This window comes from Meriones unguiculatus, chromosome 5, assembly GCF_030254825.1.
Source record: "Meriones unguiculatus strain TT.TT164.6M chromosome 5, Bangor_MerUng_6.1, whole genome shotgun sequence".
Classification (NCBI taxonomy): Eukaryota; Metazoa; Chordata; class Mammalia; order Rodentia; family Muridae; genus Meriones; species Meriones unguiculatus.
Window position 1 is genome coordinate 115000909 of NC_083353.1, and position 18224 is coordinate 115019132.

Sequence of the window (18224 nt, forward strand, 5' to 3'; positions counted from 1 at the left end):
TTGCTGCTGCCTGCTCTCTGTCCTTTGTCGGCATCCTGGATGGAAGAGAAGGGAAGAAGCCAACATACTGTTTTCTTCGAAGGCCAAAGCCAATTCTAAGCTGAGCATGAGGCTTAGTGATAGCTTGACATTTATCATCTTCATTCTTTTGTGTTTTATTGTTTTTTAAGAGTTTGGAGAGAGATTGGCCTCTCTACCTATAGGCCTTCTCTAAGACACTCAATAGATTAAATGTATACTAAAAGCTTACTTGTGTTTGTCGATATAGGTTCCTCAAAGATGGAAGTATAATTCTATACCTTCAAAGATGGAGATGGGCAGCTCCATCTAAAGAGCAAAGTACAGAAATGGGGGTGGGGTGAGGAGGAAACTTTCAAATAGAGAAATTTAACATACCCCAGGAAATCCCACCAAGAAATCAGGGTTATCAGCATGAGTAAAATGGCATTTCACTGTCTAAACCCTTGGGAAGATGTGGCAAAATGCTCTTTGACCTCTTGTCATCCACCCTCAAATATAATTTTGACAAGTTTAAAACACCATCATGTTATGAGTCCTTCCACAAAGCACTTGCCCAGCATGTCTCAAAGCTGACAAACCCATTGACGGCAAGCAAGGTCTGGGAGGCTTTTACACCTAAAGCACCTCAGGGGAAAGAATGGCCAAATAGGATGTGGTATCTTAGCTCCAACCCTGGACCTAAGGAGGCAGGCAATACAAATGGGTGTGAACTTTCAGTTCATAATATTGTGTGATATTGGTTTATGAGTTGTGAAAAACATACTGAACTTACATGAGAATCGGAATCAAGATATGTAGAATTCTCTGTGTTGTCTTTGAGGCTTTTTATAAGTTAAGAAAGAGGAAGGAAGGAAGAAAGAAAGAAAGGAAAGAAAACACCTCTTTAAAGAAAATTTATTTAAAAAAAGAACAGAGCTATCACACACTATTGATGGAGGTTCACTGAGCTCTTTAGAGTGCAGTTTAGTGGCTTCTTATAAAGTCACACATAGACTTACAGGATGACCAAGCAAGTTCCTTACTTCTATACTTGCCCAAATGACACGAAATTTTTTTTTTTTTATCCAAACGGGTATACAAATTTTGGAAGGACTACATTCCTAATTGTTACAAGCTGGAAATGATCCAAACATTCCCCGGGGCAATGAATGGGTGAATGGACTGAAGTCCATCCATACGATGAAACTTCAGCCATCCCTCAGTGAAAGCAGCAAACTACTGAGCAATGCAACAGCCTGGATAAATCTTTGATGAGCTGTGCTGAGTTAAAGATGCCAGACCCAAGAAGAGCGGCACAGCAAGGTATACATAGTGACATCCAAAAGGACCCCAAACTAGAGGGACATTAAACAGACTTTGCTAGTTCTGGGGACTGGAGACAGAGATCAAAGACGAAGGAGGGAAATGTTGAAAAGTGATAAAAATAATTTTCTATTTTTGATGTGTATTGGTATTGTAGATACATGACTGCATAGAGTCATCAAAATATGCAGAACTGCATTCTAAAAAATTACTTTTACCATGAATTTCGTTTTATATTTTTATTATATTTTATTTTATCATGTTTTAGTATATTAATTTTAACATTAAGAAAATAAGAACAGGTGCCAATTTCTCAAAGTCCCTTTCCTCCAAGGGGTTTATTGAAATACTATTCTCACCTATTACTTTCTAAGCGGTTTTATCTCCAAATACCCAGCTTGCTGGAGGGGGACCTGTGAGGTCCTATGTGGGTGTTGTTTGTCCTACTTGTTGGACAGAGACCTGTAGGTGGGAGCAGTCGTCCAGGGACACAAACACAGGCAGCAGAGACAAAGAAGAGAGAGCAGGCGGCAGCTAGGCTGGCTGAACAATGGCGACATGAGCTGAGTGCCCCATAATCACCTGCTTTCGATGTAATCAAAGCTAATTAGAGCTCACCTTTGTTTGCGCCATACAGGCTCTAAAGCTCTGTCACGTGCATTCACTCACAGGACCCACACAGTACCTTTCGCATCACCACATTTCAGGCAGAGAGGGGTACGGGATCTCCTGCAGTTCCCTTAGGCGGGCTTTATTTAAAAGGCACGCTAATTCAGTGCGATGCCTATAATTGTTTTACAAGTAAGGGATTTGAGTATGTTACAGCAGAGAAACTGCTGTGGGGCTGTGGAGATGGCTCAGTCTGTCCTCTTGCTCTACAAGTATGGAGACCTGAGTTCCATCCCAGAACCCATTATTTTTTTTTTTTAATTTATGTATTCACTTTACATCCCTATCATAGCCTCCTCCCTCTTCTGAATGGTCACCATCTAGAATTTAGTTTGTTCTTATGGTGTGACAATAAGCCCATTAGAGCAAGGGTTTAGGACCAGATTCTCTGGCTACTATGAAAACCTAAGTGTGAGTGAGTGTGTGTGTGTGTGTGTGTTTGTAATATATCATACCCAAGTGAAAGTACTAAGAACTAAATGACCTCAGTCCTAACATGAGTCCAGCATCATCCACCAAGTCAGCTCAACCCTACACTTGCTCCAAATACACAAGGCAAATCCTTCCTTTCCCAACAGTCCCCATAGCTCACTCCCTAGTTAGTCCTCACCCCTGAGCTGATGGGTGATTCTTCACTGTTTGAGAGTGGGTGGGTGTCATCTGTTTCTCTGGGTTGTGAACTCCAGAAGATTGATCCTAGGGGCCTTCTTCAGTCTGTTCAGTGTGCCTGCCACTGAGGTGGGCACACAAAAGATGCTGCGAAGAAGCTTTAGGCCCAGAAGGTGCTCAGCTTACAATACAAGTTTTCAGAGGCTAGATGGCACTGTTGCTAGAGCCAAATCAGGTTTGTTCTGCGAAGCCAGCAAGGGAAGGGAGAGGAAAGGAAGCAGGGGCTTGGGGTCCTGCTGAGCTGAGTTTGATTCTGACTTGTTGCTTACAGTGATGAATGGCTCCCTGCTGGCTCGCACTGTGCTCTTTCCCGTTCTCTCTGCTAGTCACAGACATGGCTGCAGACAGTCTTCAGGGTCTTTTGTGGACGTCAGACTTGCTGTCTCAATTCGAAACATCTTCAGGGTTATGAGACAGGGCCTCTCCTTGTACCTAAACTGGCCTGTCAGTCATGCTTCTCTTGTCTGAGTCCTGGGATCTCAGGTGTTTGCTATCGATCAAAATTAAGAGGGCTACTGTTGATGTTAAGAGTAGGAAGATACCAGTTACTACAGAATTGTCCATAAAGCAACAACAGTTGACGTGCAAATTTATATAAAACGGGAGTGAATGACTATGTGTCCTGATTCTTTTTACTCTCCTGTTTCACCCCAGGATGATGAAGATAAACTGACTTGGAAAGACCGTTTCCCAGGGTATTTAATGAACTTCGCCTCCATCTTGTTCATGGTAATTTCTTTGAGGGATCGCCTGCCTGGGGCTGCATGCATGTTGATCCTGTTGTGAGTATGTGTGTACTGTGGGCATTATTTTTTTCTTTTATGCTGTAGAATAAAAGGTGAGGCCACAGTACTGAATGGTGGAGCAAGAACTTTCCGATTCTGAGGCCACTGACTGTATATGGCTGAAACTGAACGTCCTGGGTGTTGGATATGCTCTTGGCCGGGCCAAGAACTTGAAGAAGTAATATAGAGGAGCTGGTTGCATAGTCAGTGGTAGTCCTTGGGGGGTCGAGAGTGGCTTTGTCTAATGCTAAAAGTGTCTGGAAGCCACAGAGGAGAGCCAGCTGGGCTCAAAGTCTTTAGCATCTCAGTTGACACTGCATTTTTTTCCTTTATTTTCCTATGATTGTGAGAGCTCTTTATTTGTTTGTTTGTTTATTTTGAGACTTAATGATGTTGGCATTGGAGGGAAGAGCCTGAGCTTGATGGATGGTGGAGTCAGATTAGCAACTTAAGCCAGGAGACCTCAGAGAAAGCCATCAGAGGACCACTAACATCAGGCCCTCTTCACTGGGAGGCCCGGTGTAGCTAAGAAGACTGTGGGCCTAACAGCTCAGTGTTTGTGAGCAGAACAGTATATGCATGGTAGAGATGAAGGGGATTATTTGATTTTTAAAAACTGCTGGAATCATTATCATTTTCTGAGCCCACTGGCAGGAATTAATCCTGGCCTGGCTTGAGCTTATAATCTTCATACTATATTGGCATCATAATTAATGGGAACAGGAAACATGTAGCCTCAGAAGTTTAAAATGTGCCAGGCCTAGTGCCACGTTCCTGTAATGCGAGCATTCTGGAGGTAGAGGCAGGGGGATTTCAAATTTGAGGCCAGCCTGGCCTATGTAGTGAGACCCTGTCTAAAACATAAATGGTCTTAGCTTAGACATCATCAAACTCAAGTCCTCATCCTATAGAGGAAGGGAAGAGTTGTCAAAGCTTATCTGTCTAAATTTGTTTTCCTCTTGCTGCCAAACAAGCGCAAGGCACGGAAGGTTATTCAAGAGTGCAGGGAGCTGTGGTGTGTTCAAGTGTGATGCTACAAAGCTTAATCGATTTAGTGCTTCAGAGGATCCCACAAGGTGCATATCACTGTTGGGAAGTTTATTCTTCACCCAAGAAGTATTTAACGAGTGCAGCTGTGCGCTTATCACTATTCTTAGGGAGTAGACAAAACAGAGAATAAAGGAAAGTAATAATAATAAATGTTTATAGACAAGGCAAGAGTGGAGATGCACACCCATACCCCTGGTACTTGAGAGGCTGTAATAGGAGGATTTTGAGTTCAAGACCATCCTGGACTGAAAATAAGGTGTTTTAAAACACAGTACATGTGGTAAGTAAATAAATAATAAAATCAACTTCCACCTTTAGTAGTGGTGGGTTAGGACTGTAGTATCCACTTTGCTGAATTTAGTAGAAAAGGCTGAATCATTATATTCTCGAGTTTTGTTAAAGGCTGCCAGGATAGTATTAACACTGGTCTAACATCTAGACGAAATGTAGGAACAACAGAGCAGATGTCTCTGTGTTAGTGCTACTTTCACTTTAAGGACATTTTCCCCTTTGAGGCAAGGCCTTGGCTTGGGTGGTTTCATGGGCAGCAGGAAGGGTGAAAACAAGGACTGTGGCAAGCTCAAAATTGGGGAGTGTACATTCAAGCATTCATAAAAACTGTAACTCACCAAAAGTTGGTCTCAAAATATATAATTACAAACTCAAGAAAAAAAAGATAACTCAATAAAAACTTAATAAACTGCCTCCATAGGCATTTCACAAAAGAGAACTCCAATGGCCAATAAGTCTCCCAAAGAGGACCCATCTATCTCATTAGTATTCATGGAAATTCTGATTTAAAACCATGGTGAAATACCATATGCACCCAACAGACAACTTGCCATTAAGAAGTCTGTCGATAACAAGTGTTAGGAAAGACCTAGATCAAAAGAAATGTAATGTGTACAGTGCTGGTGGGAGTTCATTTAAGAAATTATTTAAAGATGCCTCTACAAACATTCTGGCATTGCTTAGTAAAACTGAGGCTTAAAGCCCAGGGCCCTGAAATTCCATGTCTAGCTGCATGCCCCAGGAAACCTTACGTGCGCACACAGCATGTGGACACGGAAGAGCCCATGAAACACTGTTTATATAATAGTCCCAAACTGCTAACAGTCCACATGCCTATCCCCACGAGAATGGATAAATAAGCCGAGGTCTATTTACACAGCTAAGGACCACATAGCTGCGAAAATGAACAAGCTGAATCATGAAATGGAACAACAGGGGTGCCAAAAAAGAGGCAAGCCTAGATAGTACAGCCTATAGCTTAACAAAGGTAAAGAAGGAAATGGCTTCTCTCCAACTGAGTAACCTGTCAGCACTACTGAAGGAAGAGTCTGGACGAGAGATTGGCAGTTTGATGTGAGGCAGGCAGGATATGCTAGAGCTTGTTTTTACCTCTCTCTCTCTCTCTCTCCCTCCCTCTCTCTCTCTCTCTCTCTCTCTCTGTGTGTGTGTGTATGTTTATGTGATGCAATGTTTAGTATGTTCCAATAAAGTTTAAAATCACAGATGCATATTAAATAAGTCAAGTAAGGAAGTTCCAGTAAGATTTTAGCAAGGATCTGTAACGGGAGAACCAGCCACATTGATATTTTGAAGTGAAAGGGAAGAGTGAGGAAAAGAACCCCAGAATATAGTGGTGCCAGGTGGGATACCTGCTGAGAAAAAGGGCAGCAAACAAGAATGGATGGGAAGTGGCTGGGAGATACATCCCGGAAGGCCATAGGGAGCCAGGAGTAGAGCAAGGAATGGGCTCACCCTTTTGGAGATGGGTACTCTCTAGAGGAGGATTTGCAGAGGAGTCTCATAGTCTGGCATGCACTTCAGAGAGTCTCTAGGCTGCTGTGAGAAATCCTGGTAAGGAAGGCGAGTGTAGGGGAGAGGGAGCATCAGGCAGGGAGCTGCTGCAGCCATTCAAAAGTGTAGGTGGGGAGTCCTCTGATGCTGGTTTCACTCCGAGAGCTTACCAGAAACAATCTGCAAGTTGTGTGGAACTGAGAAAAGTTCCCAAGCATGGTGGTACATGCTGGTAAATCCCACTCCAGTGGGACTGAAGAAGCCAGGATTGGCAGTTTGAGATCCAATGTAGTTTACGTATTTATTGCTTAATTACAAGATCAGCTCCACAAGGGAAGTCATTTTTTTAGTTAGTCAGTTGGTTGGTTACTTTTTATTTTGCTCACAGCTGACTCCATGACCCCTGGCCTTTAGACAGCTGTTAGGACTGAGCAATAAACTAATTAATCAGAAGGATGTCAGAGGTAGCTGTGACACAGTGACAAAGCTGTTTTTTGCCTGTGTTTACAGAAGCTACTGTAACTTCCTGTGCCCCAGGCTGAGCATTGTCCCACTGGATTAGGAACCATTGCTTCTGCAGTTCTCCCTTCCTACTTTCTAGAAAGTTCTTCCTTCTCCATATTCCTTCCCCAAGCTTTTCCCCTGGCAAAAGTCTCCAAGCATCTGCAGAGTTTTCTTGTCCTCTCTGCTGCTCTCTGTGAGAGCATACCAGAAGCTCATGACCCGAGGCCTGGGACTCAGATCAGCTGCTTCTCAGTTCACCCTTGTTACATGTGTAGAGTGATTTTCACAACTTCAGTTCAGAATGCAGGTCCTGGAGGGTAGGGACCAGGCAGTCTCTCCTTCCTATTGCTTTCATAATCTCTAACTCTGTCGAAGCTTACAGTGTATATTAGGTAGTCTCCTCGGGTCTCGGATGGAGTTTCTGACAAGAAAGCAACTTATAGGAAAAAGGGTGTTCCAGTTTCCTTTCGGTTGCTGTGAAAAGTCACCAACAAGAAGCAACTCGGGAGAGGAAAGAATTTATTTAGCTTATATTTGCAGGCCACAGCAAATATCTTGACGATGGCAGAAATTCAAGCAGGAACTTGATGGAAAAACGGTGGAAAAATGGTTCTGTTTTGCTCACTCCAGCATATGCTAAGCTAGCTCTCTTACACCATCTCAGAACCACCTGCCTAGGGATGGTGGCTCCCATAGTGGGCTTGGTCATCCTACTTTAATTAAGAATCAAAGGGAAGGGGAGAGGATCTCCCTTTCCAGTGGACTGGGAGAGGGACATCAGTGGGGAAGAGGGAGAGTGGAATTGGGAGGGGAGGAAAGAGGGAAGTACAGGAGGGATACAAAGTGAATAAACTGTAATTAATAAAAATGAAAATAATTAATAAAACAAAGAATCAAAACAATCTCTCAAAGATATTTCTACAAGGTCAGTTTGATCTAGGCAGATTCTCAGCCAAGGCTTTCTTCTAGGTTGTATTGACTAGATAATTAAACTCAACTAGGACAAAGGTAATAATTTTTGTTTGTTTTTGCCTGTTTTAGTTTCCTTTTACTTTAAGAAGGGATATAGTCTGCGGTAGCAGGAGAGGTATGATGGCAGGGATTTATGGTGGCTGTCCACACTGTATCTACAGCCAGGAACAGAGAGAACACAGGAAGTAGAGCAAGTATAGCCAGGCCAGCGTTCTTCAAGGCCCACCTCCAGTGATTTACTTCCTCCTGCAAGGCCCCACCTTCCTAAATGTTTCACAACCTTCCAAGTGTTCTAACACGTGAGCCTGTGGGGGACACTTCACATTCACAGCACAGCACATTAAAATACCAAAACCCACAAGGGCTTGGAGAATGTGTCCTTGTGCAGTGTATATAAGTCATTTGTAGCTGAAAATCCACAAATCTTTAGCAAGCTGGCTCCATTTATTGGGCACTGCTGTGGGATAGCCTTAGCCATAAACTGGCACTTTTACCCTAGCTGTGAGAGATGGACTCGAAACATGAGTGTCCCAGTGCAGTGCCTTACGGGATAACTCATCAGAAATATTACTGAATGCCTCCAAATTCAACAATTCAACCACAAATGGTCAGAATGGCATTGGAGTTAATGGCAAGAGGCCTGAGATCTAATGTCAGAATGGGAATGTGAGCGTGGTTCCACATAGCAGGGTCCAGCCATGATCATCGTGAACTCTCACATACAGAAGAGATGGTCGTTGTAAGGATTAGCTCAAGTGAAGATGTGCTCTGAACAGTGACCCAGAGAAGATATAGTAGGGAAGTGACGTTGGTGATGTCACCATTATCCACTAACACCTCTGCTTGGCCTTGTACCCTCCAAACTCTGGGCCGATCAGATTTCTGCTGCTTTGGCCTCCGTTTCCTTATGCATAAAACTAAAGGTTATAGGTAGATGATCCCTAAATGCTGTAATTCCTTCATTCCCATTGTGATCCGGGAGTCATGGGGGATAACACAGCCCTTGTGGCTAAGAGCAAATAATTTCTTTCTTCCACACCTGCTGTTTTATTGCAAAACATTCAGGCTGCTGCTCTCTAAGCCTGATCAGCCTGGAAGCTACAGATCTGGAGATGTTTTAGGAAAGCTGTGGAGAGACTCAGAGCCTGGTTTCTACCATAGGGTAGAAAATCAATACCAGAATGATCTAAGGTTGCCAAAAATAAGCAGAGGCTAGGGATGGCATCCGGGGTGATGCTGGAAGAAGACCAAGTGAGAATAGTAGTGTCTCCAGCTTCGACTGGGAACCCTTTCACTCTGTGGGTTGTAAGTCGGGGTCTGGAGTTCTGCTGAGAGTCTGCATCTCATTCAAGCTTCCAGCTGACGCAGCCTCTAGGGCAAGGGAATACACCATACTCACTCCATTTGCACTTAGCATCCTGGCCTCAGAGAAGCCCAGGAGAGGATCTCTTCTCCATCTCCCTCCCCCATGATCCCAATACCAAACCAAATGAACACACACACACACACACACACACACACACACACATTGGCCTGCTCCTCCATGCCCAGCCTTTGCTACCTCATCAATACTCCGATCAGATCACCAGTCGTCACTGTAGAAGTGATTTGAGGTGGGGGTGGGGGAAGGAAGAGAATCTCACACCACATTTTCCAGGCTCTAACTGTCAGGCAGTGACAGTCCCAGAGGACCAGGAAGTGAATCATCTACATTGGTGGAACAGTGTGATGTCATGTCCAGGTTTCACACTCAAAAGAGTTGTCTCTCCCTTGTCCTTCAGTCCGGTGTTGCTGCTGCACACACATACCACACACACACACACACACACACACACACACACACACACACACATATCTGCACACATTGAAACACTCTCCCTTGACCATAAAAGGCCTCTGCCCCCCTGCCTTTCTTACACCATGGTCCACAGGATAAACGCTAACATTTATAAAGCATACCAGGCTAGGCAGCCCGGTCCCTCACTAGCACCCCAGGCTTCAGCACACTGGCACCCCAGAGGCCTGCATGGGTCCATATGCTGACACATCTGTAACTCATTCCCTGCCCACTGGAGTGTCATTCGCACTGCCTGTGAAGTACTGTCCAGACCTCTTTTTCCAGCCCTCCGCAATCCTCTGCATCCCTCCCCTCCTGAATGTCTTCTCCAGCATTCTTTCATATTCCGGGGGGAACTTCCACCTGCCCTTTTTTCACCCCACATTTTAAACAGCCAGTGCCCTGTCCCTTCTATCCTAGACACCAACCAGTACCTGACCAGTCTTATTGGCAGCAATGGTGAAAAAAAATGACTTCCCTTGTCTGAAGCCAATTCGGATTTGCTTCAGTGGTGAAAGGCAGGATGGGCCCTGCTCCTGACAGATGCCTCCCTCCTTCTGCCTCTTGCTGAGCCTGGATTAGGAACTCTTGCTCATGGCATCCTGGTACTTCCTGGGAACTGCCCTTCCTTGGCTGGGGTGGGGAAAGGAATAGTAGAGAGGACATGGGAAAGGGCTGGTGCCTTTGGTCCAGGAAAATCCCTTGTTCTTAGGTTCTAGAATGTGGACCTCAGAGATTTAGGGGCTGGAACACCTCCTTGGGACAAAGTGGCAAGAGATTTGCATGCCGAATTTGAATCCGTGCCTTCCATTCCAAGGTGCCTGAAAGAGAACTCAGTGCTTTTTCTCACTTCATCCTGTGCAAACACCACTCACATTAATCTCTTTTTCCTCTTCTGTGCTCACCCTTCTTTCATCTTTCAAGCTGTAACTCATCCCTTCTCAGCTCAGACATCTTCACTGGCTCCCCATTTCCTTTAACGGGTGGTCCAACTTGAAGTTCACTTCCTCCACACTGTCCTCTGAAAAACCAGATCTGCATGCTGCATTTTCCTCAGCAGCTGTCTTCATTTAGCACTTAATATTCTCACACCTGTTCCTGTGGCGTGAAAGGAGACCATCTTATCTCCATAGTAGGTAGAATGGAGGAAATCACAGAATGTGTTTTACACTCATAATGTTCAGAATTCTCATCTTTATTTGTGTTGTGTGTTTTAGACTGTTGGGATCTAATAAAAGTTGAGGATGTTCTGCCTTGAACAATGTGTTAATACTCAGAAAGCTACATCTGTGAAGAACTCAGTGCCTTTGTGGGTCCTGGGTAACTAGAGCTTACTAACAGCTGATGTAAGCAAACAGTAGGTGCTCAATAGTTGACTGCTGATGTGTTTTCCTGCTCAGTAACTACCCCCCTCTCCTGTCTTCTCTGAACAGATCGCTCTGACATTCTCCATTGTCTTTGGGGTCATTGTGTATCGGATCACGACGGCAGCTGCCCTGTCTTTCAACAAGGCCACGCGCTCCAATGTTCGAGTCACAGTGACTGCCACAGCAGTCATCATCAACCTTGTGGTCATCCTCATCTTGGATGAGATCTATGGTGCTGTGGCCAAGTGGCTCACCAAAATCGGTACCGTGTCTCAAAGCCTCCCTGTCTTGGGCCATCTTGAATGTGATCAGTCCAAGGTGTGCAGGGCGTTTGATAGGAATGACCCCTAAATGACAGATGGGGTGGAACAGGAGTTTGTGATTTGGGGTTGTTAGAAAGAGTATGATGGCTTTCGCTGCCTGCCAAGAGGCCTCCCTTAAGCCAGCAGGAATCCTTTTTGTACTGCGTGTGCTCTGAAGACAAAGAGCCTGTATTGATTGCCTCATGTGACAGAGAGCTCACTCTCCCCTCTCTTTAATCTATGAGATCTTTTTTTTTTAAACCCAACATAGAAGCAAGGCAGACTCAACATTTCCTGTTAGAAATTACAGGACTCGAGCCGTCCTCATTTTCCCAGCAGCATGTATAAAGGGCAGAAAGGCTTCTTGATACTTGAGCCCAAGAGGGTCTTATCTATCCTCTCAAACCCGCACATTCCCCAGGCTCTAAGCAGACTTCAAAGAGGCATATCAAACTTCCCAAGCTTTAGGCCGGTGAGGAAAATGTCATGGCCTCTGCATTCAGACGTGTCATTTGAGCCGGGACCTGCTGTTGCGTGAGACACATTCAGGCATTCCTGCTCATTAGGTGGGGGAGGGCCAACGCAGAGCCCCTTCCATGTTCTGCTTAATCTTGGTGGCCTGGAGGTACCCCCTTTCTCTTTGAATTGGGGGGTTCCTCCTCTGTTTTAGGGACTGGGCATCCCAGACTCTCATTAACCTCCTCGGGAAGTTGAGTCTAGCATGATCTTCAATCCAGTGCCTTGGTAGGGTAATAGCCAATTCAGCATTCTTCTGAGGCTCTGAGAATTCTGGGAGCATCCCTGCAGCGTGGCCTCTACCATGAGGTTCACAGAGTGGCACCCACCTTTGTCGTCCCTGCTGGCGTAGGAGTTTACCCCCGAATAGGAATGACAGCCCTTCTCCCTCAAAGCATCTACCCATGTAGCATTGCTTGTGTTCCTCCATAGGCTCCTTAAGAAAATTCAGATGGTGCTTTCACCTCAGCGTCTCTGGTAATATGCTGTACCACATCCTGTGGAACAGTTAGGGGGACCATCCCACTCTTGAGAGTGCCCAGGGAGGCTTGGGAGAGGAAGGGAAGAATGACAAGCAGAGGGAAAATTCCTGGCAAAGAAGCAAACCGAGGAAATGCCAAAGAAGTAAGAGATCAGAAAGGCACAGTGAGAAGGAGCTTGTGGGCTACTTAAACTGCTTGTGAGAACTTTTGTGGCTGTAAATGCCAGTGGAATGGAAGAACCAAGCTGGATATCTAGGGGAGAGAGGGCATAGCACATTTATAGGAGGCCAGAGAACCCTAGTGTGGTGGTTTTACTAGGGCCTATGCAGACCCAGGGAACAGCAGAGTGGGAAACAGAGTGTGGAGAACTGGCTGACACCTGCCTCTATCTTTGGGTAGAGGACCTTATATGCCAGGCTGAGGACTCCGCTTACTTTCATAGACAATGTAATGTGTTGCTTTCCTATGGGCTTCTGTGAACAGTATGGCCCATCAGTCCTGATTACTGAGCCAGATGAGAAGATCAAGGCAGAGGTGGACAGCAGACACCATGTTGAGCTTTAAGACTGAAAACTGCTCCCCTGCTGGAGGTAAGGGAGCCAAGAAAGTTTCCTACTAGCGAACTGCTCACAGATTGGCATTCCTGATGCCTGGTACATGGAGAGATAGTAGGTGCACAGCTCATGGGAGAGGTCTGTAAGGGTTGGTACCTTGAGGGACACAGAACACCCTTGCTGCAGGCACTTTGCTTCTATCAGAAGGGCAGGGGCGGTGGGCAGGCAAAGAAGGTCAGGCTCATCTTCCCAGACTGCCCCGCAAGGCAAGTGTCTCCCTTCTCTTAATTGAGGAGGGAACTGTGAGAGATGCCAGGGTCAAGGTAGGGCCTTACAGTTGACCGCAATCCTGCAAGTGGAAGAAATAGCAGAAGTAGAAAAGAATGCCGCATCCCTTGTTGATTCCAACCCAGGACCACAGTGGAGTGTTTGAAGAGCTGCATGATGGAGATTTACATGTACAAGCTCCTCAGGGAGGATCATGGGATGCTAGGATGGAAGTGTCAAGGAATAGAGGCAGGAGGCGGTTGCTCCTGTAAAGATTAGTGAGTGTGAGGGCAAGAAGGAAGCAGGAAGCCAATGATGGCATAGAAATTTCTTCCTGGTCCTACAGATATTTTATTTTTCTTATACAATACAAAGGAGAACGTGGACAATAGTCATAAGACCTATGAATAAACATTTAGTGAACACTTCCCATGTGAAGGCTGCACATAAACTATTGTTTGAGGCTATGAGCGAAATGAACCGCAGTGGAAGTTTTGGTTTCTTTAAAAACTCAGTTATGTTATATAAACAGGTTTTTGTCTTTTAATCTCGAGGGTGGGATGTGGGATTGCCTTAGATTGTCCACAGCTAACAATGGCGTCGTGAGGGGTGTGGTCTTTGCCAGCTGCAGATAGTGGAATTCTGAGGACTTGGAGAGGATATAAATGCCAGAGCACACAGAGAGAGAGGGGGGCAGGAACTCTGAGGAGATGGATGGAGGAGGAAGAAGACAGACGGTTTGTTCATCTCCCTGTGTTTGCTTTTTGCTGGTGCTGGACTGCTACATATTCTGATGACTGAGATTGGTGTTTTCCCAAAGATCCCTACAACCCTAAGCAGCTGAAAGTTGTTGGAAGGACCCTGCTGTTTGAGGTTGCAGTCCTCCCAGTCCGGATAGCCATTCTGAGCTCAGATAAGGTGCAGGACTCCCTCTCCCCAGCAGGCCTCCTGCTCCCTGCCTGACTTCCTCTGGAGAGTGTCTCTAGAACAATTCCCCTAACTACATTTGCTATATGGCCTTTGACACAGCTCCCTGCTAGCTCTCCCCTCCATGTTCCCATAGGATAATTAGGTACTGTGCTCCTGTTCAAATGATAGGAACGTGCTGCTTAATGCAAATCAAGCAACCTTGAAGTGCCTGGTTCCAACCAATTATGTACATCTACCCTTGGAGCCCCTCTCCTCCTCCCCCCCCCCGCAACCCACTCTCTGAGGGGTATAGAGCCTTTGTTCTCTGGAATTAAAATTAACCAGCTCCCTTACATCGTTCCCGGAGTGTGTGCTCTCTCTGCACAGTGCTCACTGGCCTTTTTAGGGCATGCGCCTCACCTTGTGCCCCTCCTGACTTCTTGGGCTGTTGAGAGACAGGCCCTAGGTAGGAGGAGACCCACAGAAGTAACCAGAGAGAACCTCACCCCTGTCCCTTCTAATCTTCTTTCTCTCCTACTTCATGCTGGGGAGGGGGCTGGCAGAAGGAAGGTAGAGGTGTAAGGAAACCCAGATAGAATAGATTAGAAAATAGGCACTATGAACCATGGAGCTGGAGGTATAGCTCAGTAGAAGATCACTTGCCTAGCATGCATGAAATCCTACCACCACCACCACACACACACACACACACACACACACACACAATTTCTTTTAGCCCATATCATCTTCATAAGTACAACAGGGGAATGTATTTTCATTTAACTAAGGTTCCAACTCATGTTCTACCTTGAACATGCAGACACCTGTGCTGTTTTGGCGTAAGCTTCTAACCAGCTGTCGTAATGGCGTGCTGGGTCTCCACTCAGGAGTGAGTTTGTTAGGATATTGGCCTGGTTGCTGCTCTGGACTATCTTAGGCTGGATGTTCTCAGAAGGCTCAGAGAGGGAGTTACTGCTGTGTAGTAGATAGAGACTACTGAATCAGGGCTCCAGCAGACAAAATATTGGAGTTCCAGACTTGGCTCTCTCTCCCTCCTATTCTAGACCATTGAGCAGCAGGGAACTTTGCTAGATAAAGTATGTCAATCCATCATTTCCCTATCTCACAGTCTCATGATTCTCTCCTTGTTTTTCAACTCTGTCTGTCTGTAGCTTGCCAGTGCCTTCCCAGTTATCTTTGACTCAGAGCCTGAATTTGAGGTATTACTCCTGGTCATTCTTCTTGGAGAGTTGACCTTTGCCCTTAGGACCAATGTTTGAGGTTCTCAGCCACCTCCTTCTCATTGTTTTCTCCTACTGGAGCCAGTCCATGCAACTCATGGTCACCCCAGGCTACCCCATGTGTTCACTTTTTTGTGACTGGCCTCCTTCCAAACCCTTGCTTGGACACTCAGCCCTCAGAGATTCACCTCCTTTCTGAATCTTTCACTCACCTGTTCATCCATCAGCTATTTGTGGCGCGTCAGATTTGTGCTAGTCAAAATTCTTACAACAAGACAGCTGACAAGTCCCCTGTACATTCCTGATGTCATTATGCCTGTCAGGAGACAAGGGAACAATAGACAGTAAGTAAAAACCCTGTATGGAGTGTAAGAATGACATGTCACAGGGCAGAGTGGTCTGGGGCCATGCACTTTGGACCTAACGTGTTAGGAACATTCCTATCTATGGGATAGTGCTATAGCTGTGACATGAATGAGAAAGGGGAAGTTACCAACACGAACCTAGGGAGGAATGGGGTGAAGATAGATAGGACAGAAAATAAGCATGGCTACAGCTGAGAAAAAGCAGGAAGGGAAAGTTCCTTGGAGGTTGATCATATACAATCTTACCTTATTGTTTCTATCTGAATGAGCTTAAATTAGACTCAGCTATGCTGAGGCAACACATTTATCTTCACATTCTAGTTGTTTAACATAGTTTATGTATTTTTGCTCACACTGTGTGTTTAATGTGGTTGAAGACGGCTCTTTGCTTCATACAGTTACTAGAGGAGTCACACTGTTGGAGGTCCTTGGTGGCCCTGGAACACACTATGTCAGGAGAAGATGAGAATTAGGAGTCCCCTGGCAGAAATGTCATCATCATGTCTGCACACAGTTCACTAAGAGAAGAACTTCAAAAAGGAAATAACTAAAATACATGTACAGTGTTGGCATCAGTTTTTATTTATGTTTCTTATCTTTTTCTCCCTACCTCACCCAATCCCTTCTAACACCCTAATGCCAGGTAGAAGAGAGAACGGATTAATGAGAGAGGGGGTGCTGTTCTCTTAGCTGCTTCCTGCTGGTTAGGGTCATCAGTTTCGTTAGAGCCAGTCCAATCCTCCTTTCAGGAGATCTCCAACTTCTTGTCTCACAACAGCAACCAGGAACAGTGAGGGGAAACAAGAGAAGCATTGTTCTTTCTCCTTTCTGGGCTCTGGCATTTATTCTCTCTCTTGAGTCTTCACATTCAAACTTCCTGCAACTGACAAAGAGCTCTTCTCAGAGCATGCATCAGGCAAATGGTCTGCTGCTGTGGACTATCTAAATCAGTCCCGCATCCCACACCTGGGACTAAAACAAAAACATGTTTATGTCCACAACAGTACAGTTGAGTAACTATTCATCCTGATTGTCCCTTGATTAGATTAAGAAGTACCTGGCAGAATAATAAAGTACACTGCTAAGTATGTCTCTGAGTATTTCCAAAGAGGACGGAATAAGGGGAAAATCCATCCTCAGTGTAAGCAGCATTGTTCCAGAGGTAGGGGCCGTGGGTAGAATGAAGAAGGGGAAAACAGGCCGGTAACACAGGCATTCTTTTTGCTCCTTGGTCACCATGATGTGAGACACTGTTGTTTGATCCAACTGAAAGCTCAGAACAAACCCTTCCCTCATTGTAGATGCTTTTTACCAGGTACTTCTGTGACAGCCACACACTCCCACCCCACCGCCAACCACCACCACCACCGATTAGCATGAAATGCCCTTCTGTTAGGACAGGTGTGTGCCACTTTGCTCCACTCCGGCTGCAGGGCCCTTGGAGGTGTGGCTATTTAGACCTCTTACCCAGTGCCTGCTCTTGGTGATCTCATCACACATGTGCAGATTTCCTCCTGTGTCCATCATTCACAGATAAAATCTTCACAGCTCACCCACAGGATAAGCATACTGCCAGCTTCAACAGAGGCCACTGTGTGCTTATATGTATCCGTGGTTTCAACTTGGCTTAACAAAAGTGGCTTCCAGTAGGTACTGAGATAGGTAAGTCAAGCACAATGTTGCCCCCAAAGGATGTAGATGGACAGATGCAACATGAACATCATTTGACATTAGCTTTCCTAATGTCAAATAGCCCTCACTAACGGATGCTCATACAGTTTCGGTGCCTCATAAACCCACAGGCAGAGGTGTGACATTAGGGTTTTCTCCAGACCCTATGGGGACACAAAGCCATCAATAATGCCACTTAATGGAATGGCAAGTGAGCCAAGCTTAGTGGCTTGCCCAGCCATTCTCACACTGGATTTAGTGCCCATCTGCTTCCTGCCCCAAATCTTCTGATAGTTGGGGAAGCCGTGACTGTGTGCTTTGCTTACCAGGTGCAAGCGGCTGGTTCAAACAACCCTAACAAGTTACCAAGCATTTCCTGCAAGCTGTGGGATGAAGGACAGATCCAGCTATCTGATGCCATGCTTGCCGTAATATTTATGACAAAAGACAAATTTTATTCAATGCCTTGAAGGTGATCAACTCAGAAGTGGTAGATAAAAGCTGTAATTGCCTCTCCAGCTACCATGCTAACAGTGGTAGTGGTGTGCCTGCAAAAAATAAAAATAAATAAATAAATAAATAAATAAATAAATAAATAGATAAAAATGGCATACTCTGGAGGTATCATGTCATTGATGAAGCAAGGGCTTAGCTGAAATTAGGAGTATGTGGAGAAATGGCCGGAGCCCAAGAGTCTGGCCTGAGAGTGCACTTGGTCAGTCAAGGCTCACTGGACCACCTGCAGATGCAGGTTCAGGAAACATCAGCAATGGGGTCCCAGCAAGAAGGCAGATGAGGTCTATCTTATTCTGCACTGATATATTCTTCCTCAGAGGAACAATAGGTAATCGCTATGGGGAAAGCGTCTGGATACCAAGGGAAGAAATAAACAAGAGCTGGCCAGGACATTAGGACTCTAGTCACACAGGTAGTCAACA

The 18224-nt window shown here is 45.4% G+C and overlaps 1 protein-coding gene across 1 annotated transcript in view; it reads left to right on the top strand.

The window, feature by feature from the left end:
- Ano2 (anoctamin 2) overlaps window positions 1-18224 on the top strand; it is a 337785-nt gene that overhangs the window by 256285 nt on the left and 63276 nt on the right. The window contains exons 16-17 of the mRNA XM_060383365.1: window positions 3316-3390; window positions 11046-11241. Of these exons, the coding sequence (XP_060239348.1) occupies window positions 3316-3390; window positions 11046-11241 (271 nt within the window). The remainder of the gene's footprint in view (window positions 1-3315; window positions 3391-11045; window positions 11242-18224) is intronic.